The following is an 11,270-nucleotide window of genomic DNA, read 5'->3' as shown; positions in this document are numbered from 1 at the left end:
TGTGGATTTTACCTGAACGGCCTCCCATTGTGGTTATTAAGGAATGGAAGGCAAAGACTATGAGGTTGCTATACCTTTTAAGTATTTCTATAGCTTATTTGAGGTGAAAGGGTGGGTAATACAAAGGCAATATGAACAGAAGGCTGACAAGACTAAGCTGGGCCAGAGTTGGATTGGTTGACAGACAACTAAAGGAAGCCCTTATCTAGATCAAAGTTCATTGGCGCAACGAAAGTGAACATTTAGAGATTCAATAAATATTGACCCAGAAGAGGAATAATGAGGATTGGCTTTTCAGTTCTACTCAGCTTGAAGTATGAGCCTCACCACTTTGACCTGTGCTATTACTACCACTATGGGAGCCATAATTCTGACCTGACTGTTGGATGCTAGAATGAGGAACAGACCTACTCCTAGAGAAAATTGAACCAACTGAACCACTTGAAGTGTTGTCAGAAGATGGAATTCTGGTAGAGAAAGAATCCCTATTGGATGAAAAAAATTCAGGCCGCAACTCAGAAGATGAAGATGATGGGGCCAGAGTTGCCAGTGAAGATCCCACAGGATAAGGAGCGACTGGCATATCAGCAAGAGAAGATGCAGATGGACTGTAGCTGAGAGTCCCCATTGGGTGATCATATTTACATGTAGGTCCAAACTTGCATACCCCATGTTGTGTATAGTACATGCAAGGTGCTGCCCCCTGCAATTATAGTCAATAAAATAAGAAGTAATACACAAATAATCGCATCTGAATTAAAAGGGGGGGGGGGGAGGCATGAGAAACTGTGGTATATCAAGGTTTAAAAAGTAAAAATGCAATTAAGTCAAGCCAACAAGAGAAGACAAGCAACACACACTGATGAGCAGGCTTTTAGATAGGAAAGCTTTGTCAGCATAATGGGAATAAAAATCTTTAATGCCAAGAAAAGAAAAGAAAAATATATGCACCAATAGGCAGAAGAGGTACCAATGACATTCCAAGAACCCATGCACATTTAATTTGGTTTATTTGCAGCTAACTACTAATATAGACTGCTCTTCCCAGTAGCAGCCTAGAAGGATCAATGCAATGAATGACAACTTGGCCAAGCAAGGGCTGGTACCTCCAAGACAACAGGAACACAGTATTCCATCCCAAGGACTGGGGTTATTGCAAAGACTGGTTGCTCTTTACTGTTTATTAGTTGTTGCATATTATTGATGCTTGTTGCCTCTTTGTTGTAACCCATTATTTTAATCAGTAAGAAAGATATTTATCCAAAATCTTTAATTTTTGAGACTCCAAAGACAGATTAATAAGGAAAATGGAAGAGATAAAATGCAATGACAAGAGAAGAAAGTTCTACAAGTATTGACATCACCTAAAATATCTCAGCTAAAATTGGGCATTTTCCCTCCCACCATTTCCTATGAACCCAATGACAAGGGCAGAAGAAAAGAAGGGTAATGGATGAACAGAATACATCACGATCATGTGAACAATTCAGCATATATAAGCTATTCTGGATAACCAAATGGCCAGTATGGAAGATTTTCCAGGCTGAGGGATCCTTGAAATTTCAATTCAATTAAAAAATAAATAAATAAAGACTTAAATCCACCCAAACATAAACATCTTATCATCCCAAACAAATCTGGCAATCAAGACCATGCATAAAACACCATGATTCCCAGCTTTAGGAGAAAGGAACATCCTCCAAACAAAACCTGTACTCAAGATCACACATAAAAACACTAAGAATCCAAGCTTTTTAGGAGGCAAGAACACGTTAGTTCTCTTCCCCCAATTAACTCATGAGTAACAAAGAAGAATTTAAAAGAGAAGAATGAGAAGGCCAGAGTATAAGTAAAGCCCTGACAAAGAGAACATTAAAGGCAACAGTGCAGAGGGAAGAAACACTACCCCCAAGGAATTACATTATAGTGCTTGCTCCTTCAATAATTTAGATATTAGATTCCAACGGAAATGTCTAATGTAAACCACACCTTTTCTCCTTAATTATCAAAGAGAGAAAAGCACCATATAAAACAAATCACGTCATACTCCTTTGGTCAGGTCAGCTGACAAAAGAGGGCCATATACACATTATATTGAATGGATATTCAATGGAAAACCTAGTAAAGGGTTATATGATGTAATCACAAACCTGCCAATGACCTCACTCCAAAACACCAAACCCCCAAAATGGAGTGTGCCAATTTAGACCATGGGGAAAGCCTCAGCTCATCTCCTGTACCTTCATCAAACAGCTATTTTAAAGTTGATGGGCACTCAAGTATATGAGCGAATCAAGAGAAAATCTAATGATCTTAAGCCAACCATGTATGAACTCCAAAGAAGGCGAGAGTCATTCAACCAGCCCACCACACTTACCGATAAGCTGCTCAATGACAATACAAAACACAACTTTCTACAAGCTGTATACCCCAAAATCCTATTATTCCTTTTGTCCCAATGTTCTGAGTTCTTGCCACACACACACACACACACACAAAAAAAAACTCACCAATAATTTTCCCTCTCTAACTGAAAGGACCGCGGGTCTGATATTGGATTTGACAAGGTGAATATCATCACAGCGAACCAACAAAGAACCTAAAGGGGTTTAGGCTGTAGAACTTAATTGGATAGATATTCAATACAATATGATTAGATGCACAGAAGCTTAAATTCTAATACAAATTACAACAACAAGCCTTGTCCCAATTAAATGGGGTTGCCTACATGGATTTTTGTCTACCAATCAGCTCTATTTGAGGCCATACTAAATACAAGGCCTAAACTATGCATATCCTTTCTCATCACTTCTCTAAAGGTTGCCTTAGGTCTGCCCCTAGTTCTTCTAATTCCTTCAATCACCACTTCTCCGTACAGTGGCATTTAAAGGCCTCCATTGAACATGGCTGTGCCATCTCAACAGACTTTCTTGCGGCTTATCATTTATCAAAGTTACTCCCAGACCAGTTCTTATACGATCATCCCATTACCCTTCCTAGCTTTGCACTTATCTTAGTATCTTCATTTCTACTACACTAAGTTTATCTATATGAGGTTTCTTAACAGGCCAACACTTTGCACCGCTGGTCCTATGACGATCCTATAGAATTTCCCTTTGAGTTTTAAAGGAATATGTCGATCACACAAGACCCTGGACGCACCTCCCCACCTTGTCAATCCTATTTGAATTCTCTAGGAAATATCATCTGTATCACATTTTTTTTATTTTAAAAAATTCACAATTGAGCCAAGGTATCTAAAATAATCACTTTGTCGAATCTCCTTTTCTATCAAATTTCACCACCCCATCATCCTTTCCTCCCCCACCCCCTCTTTCTCCTTATACATTCTTTTCCCCTTCTGGTGCTCTTGGTAATATCAGTTTATAATCCAGAAAGGAGGGGAAAACTACAAACTGATCTAGATGCTTCTCTATTGACTTTATAAAGAGAGTTCATTCTACTAAAATCAGGCCCATTTAAAAGCACAAGCTCCCACATCTGAATCAGATCCCAAAATACAGCACCAAATATTTCTCAGATCTGAAAACCTTAATCTTTGCCAGACTGGGACCCACAAAATGCTGGATTTTATGAAACCTGCCTTGGACATAAAATAGGACTAAAATGAAATGGGGGAGGTGAGTGAAACACTGTTGCCCCCAACCCCCCCCCCCCGGGTTTTCAAGTCACATGAGACATTTTTTTGAAGAATAAAGAAAGCAGCATCCCAGGAGTTAATAATAGGTAGATCAAACCTCAAAAACAGAGCCAAAAAATCTGTGCAAACAGGCCATCACAAGAGCAGAATTCAATCTGAAATAACCAGCCTGTTAGACTTGATTCCTGGGTTAATAATAGCATCAATCTAAGTCCTGAGTTGATGAAGAAGGGTCAAATATTACATACTTGCAGCAGCAAGTGGCTGCACAACAGAGGCAAGAATTTTCAGATTTTCCCCCCGGGGAACAACTTGTGCTAGTTATAGTTGCTCTGATGCCATGAAAGATTCCAGATCTCTGTAACTAACCAAGCTGTTGATAAGAAAGAAGAAACTGATAGAGAAAGCAATATTGCAAGAAAGAGAAGAGGCCTGCGATTAGAGGCTCAGTTTCCTCCTAATCGCAGGCCCTTATTTATTAAATTCTGAAATAATACAGATGACAGTTCTGTCCCTAACAATAACACAGCAGATCTGCAATATAGAAAACAACGAGTTAACCCTATTAAACACCTAAAACATAAGGAATAAAGCCCTTGCTATTACCACTAGAACTAGGAAACCTAGCTAATGCAGGGCCTTCAACAGTTAGATTGTGAAATCAAAAGTATAAGAAATAGAAAGTGACTCAAATAGAAATCTAGGAATTATAACAGCACAAGACAGTAACTTGATTGGAAAAGAGCAAGGGTAAACAAAATAAAAACTGGGGAGTGAAAAACTAAGAAACCAAAAAGACAAAAGCGAAGGAACTAAAACTATAAGAAAATGGGAAAAATAGAAAAGGAAGTGTGTGTAATGTATCTCACCTAATTTGGAGAAGGAAGCGACAAACTCCAACCTCGGCATCCCACCAAGGTTTCTCTATTGCATCCCACAGTAGGAGTTCTCAATCCAACAAAACTCAGAGAAGCTCATTTCTAATACTTTTCTTCCTCAAATCATTAGGACATCCCACCTCTCCATTTACCACTTCAATGAGATAAGAGAAATTACAAACCCCATATGTATGGTGGAGGGAGGCCCCTACAACTTACATCTTCTTCAAAATTGAAATTGTTCTAGGTTTAAAAAAAAATAGAACCTAACCACTTAATAATCTCCTACAGGACTCAAATGCCAAATATTTGGGCTAATAAAATTGGCCCGTTAAATTTGCAAACTCAATAGTATTAAGCCCAAAGTCCACATAATCCATTGGACGCTCAAATTAATTGTCCTTGGTGCAGTTTGATGGCTTCTTTTGCTGCTGGCCTTCTTGTTTTCTGAGCCATCACACAAACATATATACACGCATAACAAACACAGCCTAGTCAATGCCAGTAAATAACACTACAGAAGAAACTATCAAGTTATTCTAAATCTGATGGAAAAAAATGGAACAGTAAAGGGAGGAATGGAGGATAACTCTACAACAGAAAGGGGCTAAATCCTACAATGCCCTCATGAGAGAGAGAGAGAGGATCCATGTGATGAGGACATCAGTAGACAGTTCCAAGTCTATCAGCGTAAAGATCATCCCACGACAACATCTATGTGAATGGATGAAGAGTTTGGAGGCTATTGGATTGCTAGGGTCCTATGGTTCAATGAATAGCACTGTCCATAGGCAGTTTGTTTATTTTATTTTTTCGAGTCCTCGTGGGTTGGGTATTAGTTTGCTATTGATTCTTTTATTTTGTTATGTTTTGAGTCCTTGTGAGCAGGGCCAGGATTATTTTTTTGCCCAATTTTGAGTTAAATGTGGGTTTGGGTTAAAATTTTCTACTTTATTTGGGGTGTCCAATTTTGCTCTTAAATGTTAGAGTTGAGAAGAGAACTATTTAGGGTTTTTCTTGGGAATTCAGTTGTAGGGTTGGGAGGGACTAATTCTTTTTTAATTAAAGCCTTGTATGAGAATCAACAAGGGTATTGAATGAATGAATAAAAAATGATTTCTCTCTCTCGCGCAAAACTTTCTTGTGGCATGAACTCAATATCTCTCTCTCCTGGTAAATTTATCTCTCTTGCTGAACAAGTTCCTTCTCCTTTATTCTGTCCAGTTTGTCTACTACTTCTTTCTTCTTTCTATCTTCTCAGTTCTTTTGTTTTTTTTTCCTTTCCCTCTTCTTCTATTCAGTCCGGCTGATATTTCTGCTGTGTTCTTTCATTATTTCTTCTCTTTTTTTCTTCTTCTTCTCTCTTCACACTTCCCTGTACGGCAGCCTTGCTGTACTTCTCCTCTCTTAGTCCTGCTGTCCATTCTTGTGTTTCATCATTACCCAGAAATTCTTTCTTTCTTTTCTTAATTTATGTTCCTTGGTATTTTCTAACACCTGTTTTGCAGCAAGAGCCAGCAGGTAACTTAATTGAGTTCTCTCATTAAGTATTTCTCGTGTTATATTTCTTCCTTTTGCAGTAGTTTCTCTAAAACAAAAGTCCAAGGTTTCCTTTGCATGTTAATTGCTGAACTTATTGTTAGAAATCTGATATTGACTAGGACAGCACTATTTTCTCTAGGTTTCTTGATATTCTTGCATTCATTTTATGGTTATGGTGCCAAGATCCCCATCCCCTTGTTTCCCTATTTATTCTTGTTTAGTTGTGTTCATTAGTTAGGACATATTGTTCTTCCTTTGCTTTAATTGTCTTTATCTGCATGCTTAATCAGATTTCAGTTACTGCAAGTTCTTCTTTTTTTAACAGCCTGTCAATAATAGGTGTCTCCCTCTAAGAGTCTAGTAGCCAACTTTGTAGGTCTCCTAGTTTTTAGGGTTTCTGCTGCATCACCATGTCATCAAATCCAGGATTACCTATTTTTCTAATTGAACCTTCAGTCACAAACAAAAGAACTTGACCTGTCATGCATGAAAAATGTTTAGGTGTACTCAAGGATATTAAAGTATAAATATCAGGTACCGCATTGGATGGATGATGTTAAGAGATGTATTGTTCATTATAGATGTGCGTGGAAAATGGTCAAGATCCATGTGGAAATACAATTTTGTAGCAAAAAATAATATAAATGCGTTATAGCATGTACCATGCATAAACATAAAATGGAGTACAATGTATAACAATGCAAGAGAGTGAGAGACTTTAAAATTTGAGTACAAATCCTTGCAAATGATCAAGTTTCATGCACCAATCAACTTAGTTGTCCCTGAATCTATTGATTTATAGCAAAAATAAAAATAAAAAGAAGAATAGAAATCCATGATTTGAACACAAGGAAAAGATTTCTCAAAAACCTACTCCCCCCCCCCCCCCCCCCACCAAAAAAAAAACACATTAAATGAAATCTCCTTTTTCAGTGGAATCACCTTCAGCCTCTTATTTCAAATTCAGAATCATAGTATAATATTCAGACATGCCACTGATGGCTATAAGGTGTATCAACGTGTATTACTCAGTATTGAACACATGAATATCATATCATATACGCCAATGCCTGGAGGAATTCTCAATCACACAAAATAAAAAATAAAATCCAAACCCTTGCCTTAGATAAAGGAATAAACAAAAATTTATGAATGCAACTCATACCGGACGTAGAGGGAGACCAATAGGGCTGAGGACACAATTTGTTCTTGGTGAAATCCATTCCTGCGGATGATGATATTTACATGTGGAACCAAATTTACATTCTCCCGTCCTCAGGTAATACTGGCATTCAGGTTGGCCAGGCCTTTCAGGATATGTATGTTCCTTCTGACTGCTGCCAGAAGGTCCAGCAGAGGAAGGCAGCACCTGGTAAGGTCCAGGATACACAGGTGCTGAGGGAGATAGCTGCGGCATTCCATAAATCGCACCTGCTCCGACAGTGGGTTGAGCAGTAGGAGAAGCTACTGGACTAACAGGTCCCTGCTTTGCACAAACAAGCCTATAAGAAATGATGAATTCCTAATGAATATCCAAAGAAAAAAAAGGTTTTCTATTCACATACTGGGTAAGGACCCCAGGTCGGAACTGGTACCATCCCTGGAGGAAGCAGAACAGGACCATAAGCCCCTTGCACATAGGAACCATGCAAAAGTGGAGGCCTTGCAACTTGCCAGTTGGTTGCCGTTCCCCCAAACTGAGAAGGAATTGAAGAAGACTGCATCGGCGGATAAAATTGAGATGCAGACCCTGGGACTGATATACCTTCCGGTTGTGGATGATGGAATTTACAGGTGTCACCAAACTTGCACTGCCCCGTCTTCATGTAATAAGAACAATCTTTCTCCCCCTGCTCCAATTAAACTTAGTCTGAGCAATTTCAATCAGGCATCCTCTGGATGCCAACTTGGTATAAGAAAAAGAGAAAAAGAAAAGGAGTCAGAAATGAAGGAATTCAAACCGGCCGCAGTGGGAATCCATAACAATTTAGTGATACAGGGCTCATTGGTCCACCGCCATGTCTTGGATGATGGTACTTACAAGAAGCACCAAATTTGCAAGTTCCTGTCTTCAAATAATACTGCACATTACGAAAAATGTTACTGAAATACTAAACAGGAATAGCCTAACCATTATGTACAACAAACAAATAATCCAATAGAAGTGGTATAACAGCCACTGGGTGTCTCCATTCAGCATAAAACATGATTTAATTTCCTTAACTTTTATCGGAAGATGTTATGCAATAAGAACTAGTAAAACAAGACTAGTAGAGTACCTGACACGCAGGTTGGCCCAATCTCTCAGGAAACTCCCCTCCTAAAGGTCTTACAGAGCCCTGAAACTGACCAATGTTCATTAATTAAAATAAATAGAGGGATTCCCAAATGCCAGTTACATTCCAAGCATTACCAATCATGCTTACTGACAATAAGCCAAACGTCATCACAAAAATAATAACAGCAATCGCAGGAAGAAAGATTGCGTTTCCCTCACAACTTACCCCACCGATCTAAGAACATCAGAGGGGCTCAAGAGAAATGCGAACACACTGAATTAAATTGCACATGTTACAAGACCAAACCGAATTATACTAATTCAGTCATTCACATGAAGATAAGAGATCAAAAAACAGGCTTTTACAGACCGTAGCCCTAAACTGTACGGATTGGGAACGGAAAACAAACGTTGATCGCGGAAGATTACCGTGAAACGATCGCGAGGATGGTTGTAACGACACCTGGCACCAAAACCGCAAGATCCGGTACGCATATAGTAGACACAGTCGGGCTCGCCAGGACGCTCTGGGTAAAACTCTCTGCTGCTGCCGCCCAATCCCAATTGCAACATGGACTCTGCATTAGCAAAAATCAATCAAATTTTTAAAAAGGAACCACCAATTCGGATAATCAGATACCCAACATTTCATGAACCCTAATGGGAAAGCTCGTAAAAATCCGAAATTTAGAAAGAGAATGAAACGAAACTTGAGAGAAAACCAAGGAAAAGCGAGAATGAGGTTGAGAAATGACCTTCCAGCCCGGTTTCCGCTCCCGGAGAGCTCCATTCGGCGGTTGGATCAGGCTGGTTGCCTTCAACGGATGGGTTCCGGCCATACTGCTCCATTGCTGTCTCAGCTAGAAAAGAATTTACAGTTGAAAGTGAAGAGGAATGGCGAGTGGTCGGTGGTCGTAGATTGTTCGAGAATATTCCGTGATATCCGATCGAATGGGAGCTTTGTCACAGAGAGAATTCCGGCGACAGAGCTATTGAGAAGAGGAGACGAATGTCGCGGACCAGCGAAATGGTTTGAATCTATTGTTCTCGCTCAGTCGTGTAGGTGTAACTGTGCTCTGGTTCCACACAGATACACTCTCACCAGTCTCTCTCTTTCTCTCTCCTCCTCTGTTTTCAAAGCGTGCGCTCTTTCTCTCTCTTCACCTTTTCTTTTTTTATACCCGCCAAACCCAGAAAGAGAAAGAGAAACGGGGTTTCGTTCGCGGAAAAAAAATTGGCTTTCAAAACTAAAAAATTGATTTATACCTGTGAAATTACGGGAATGCCTAACCTTTTTTGTCTTTTTACTTAAGGTAGTAAGTTTGTAACTACTTGACCACCTAATTCTGTATATAATAATAATTCATTTAGAAAAAGGAATAGAAGATGGAATGTGAGCAAGCGAGAGGGGGATTTTTGTTAGCGGCTGCGCCGATATCCTCCGCGCAGCCACACTATTATGACACTTGACACAATAAAAAATAGGCAGTTGGAAAGTCCGGATCCTCACCCTGTCAAGGAGCACAGACTGCTCCCCCATGGCTTCCCAACCACACAAACACATGGGGCCCACAGGTGAAAATTTAAAGTTTTTTTATTTTTTTCAAAATGTGTTTTTCACCTGTGGGCCCCACGTGTTTGTATGGTTGGAAAGCCTTTGGGAGCAGTCTGTGCTCCCCAGACGGGGTGAGGATCCAGACTCGCGATTGGATGGGTGACTAGTTTAGTTGTTAGAGTTATCAAGTCTAAAAGTTTATGAGAATTAAAAAAAACTAATCTTTGAAAGAATCGAAATTCACAAAAATAGGGTTGCTGAACCCGAAACCCGGAATCCTAACCCCTATTACTTGGTTTTCTCATCTCCGGTGAACAAGTTCATCACCAGTTGTCTTCTTTGTTCAAAGATCCTTCATAAAAATCGAGGTTCCTTTCAGCTTCAAGAGGTGAAATCTCCTTAGAGGCACTCTCTCTCTCTCTGTTATTAAATTGGGATGAGCCTCCATTTACAAAAGTTACAACTCAAATCTGCCAAGAACATGACACGAAGAAAAAGTAATAACATAAAAAAATTAAAATAAAAAAAAAAAATAAAAAATAAAAAAAGCGCTCTCTCTATCTCTGTTGTTGATTTTTCACTGTCTTGTTTCATATGTTTTTTGGTAAGAGCTTTAATCAGTCTTCATCTCTCTGAATTGGTCTGCAAAACTGCTCAGGCAAGCAATGAAAGGTTCAATTTCTTTGTTTTCAAGAACTCATATAAGAACATCTGCGGTGAAGATCTGGATCCAATAACGATTTTTGGATAATCTACCTCCTTAATTGAAGAACAGCAGAATCCCAAATATTCTCTACAAATTACAAAAAAATAAAATAAAATAGGAGTAAGAAAATCTGCGGTGAAGATCTGGATCCAATAAAGATTATTGGATGATCTACCTCTTTAATCAAATAACAACAGGATCCTAAACATTTTTTGTATACGAGGATAAACTCTGGATATGCAATCAGTATTTGCGGCAACAAAAGGAACTGGACAAGATGAACTCGTCACCCAGATGGAGAGAATGAACTGAAGATCTAAGGAAAACGGGACGGAGAGGATCAACTCGGCACCGGAGATGACAAAACCATTGCATAAGGTTAGGGTTCTTACGACCCTCTTTTTGTAAATTTTGATTTAATGAGGGAAAGTTTTTGTAATTTTAAGAAATTAAGTCTTAAATTGTTGAAGCACCCACTCATCCAGTCGTTAATTTTCTTACGTGCAACGTGTCATAATACTGTGGTTGCGCGGGGGATATCCGTGCAACCGTGAACAAAAATCCGCGAGAGAGAGCACGTGTCTTTGAACGGAGAGAGAGGGTACGGTTCAACTTCAGTGCTACCAATGCTCGATCAAGATTTTGATCTC

The 11,270-nt window shown here is 39.2% G+C and overlaps 1 protein-coding gene across 2 annotated transcripts; it reads right to left on the bottom strand.

The window, feature by feature from the left end:
- Positions 1-291: 291 nt before the first annotated feature.
- On the bottom strand, positions 292-9,545 carry LOC149019269 (Zinc finger C-x8-C-x5-C-x3-H type family protein). Of its 2 annotated transcripts, none has more exons than XM_089153302.1 (7): positions 9,115-9,545; positions 8,789-8,937; positions 8,361-8,426; positions 8,043-8,162; positions 7,647-7,931; positions 7,247-7,564; positions 292-703 (listed from the first exon to the last, which is right to left on the bottom strand). In XM_089153302.1, the coding sequence occupies exons 1-7, from the start codon at positions 9,206-9,208 to the stop codon at positions 305-307; spliced, it is 1,431 nt and encodes a 476-aa protein (XP_089009428.1). In that variant the 5' UTR covers positions 9,209-9,545; the 3' UTR covers positions 292-304. The 2 variants fall into 2 exon arrangements, with proteins under 2 accessions (XP_089009428.1, XP_089009429.1); XM_089153303.1 differs by having other exon boundaries at positions 8,361-8,420.
- Positions 9,546-11,270: the final 1,725 nt, after the last annotated feature.

The sequence above is a fragment of the Hakea prostrata genome, chromosome 4 (genome assembly GCF_041222555.1).
Source record: "Hakea prostrata isolate BN-2017 chromosome 4, UWA_Hpros_2, whole genome shotgun sequence".
NCBI lineage: Eukaryota > Viridiplantae > Streptophyta > Magnoliopsida > Proteales > Proteaceae > Hakea > Hakea prostrata.
This window is presented reverse-complemented; position numbering and strand designations above follow the sequence as displayed.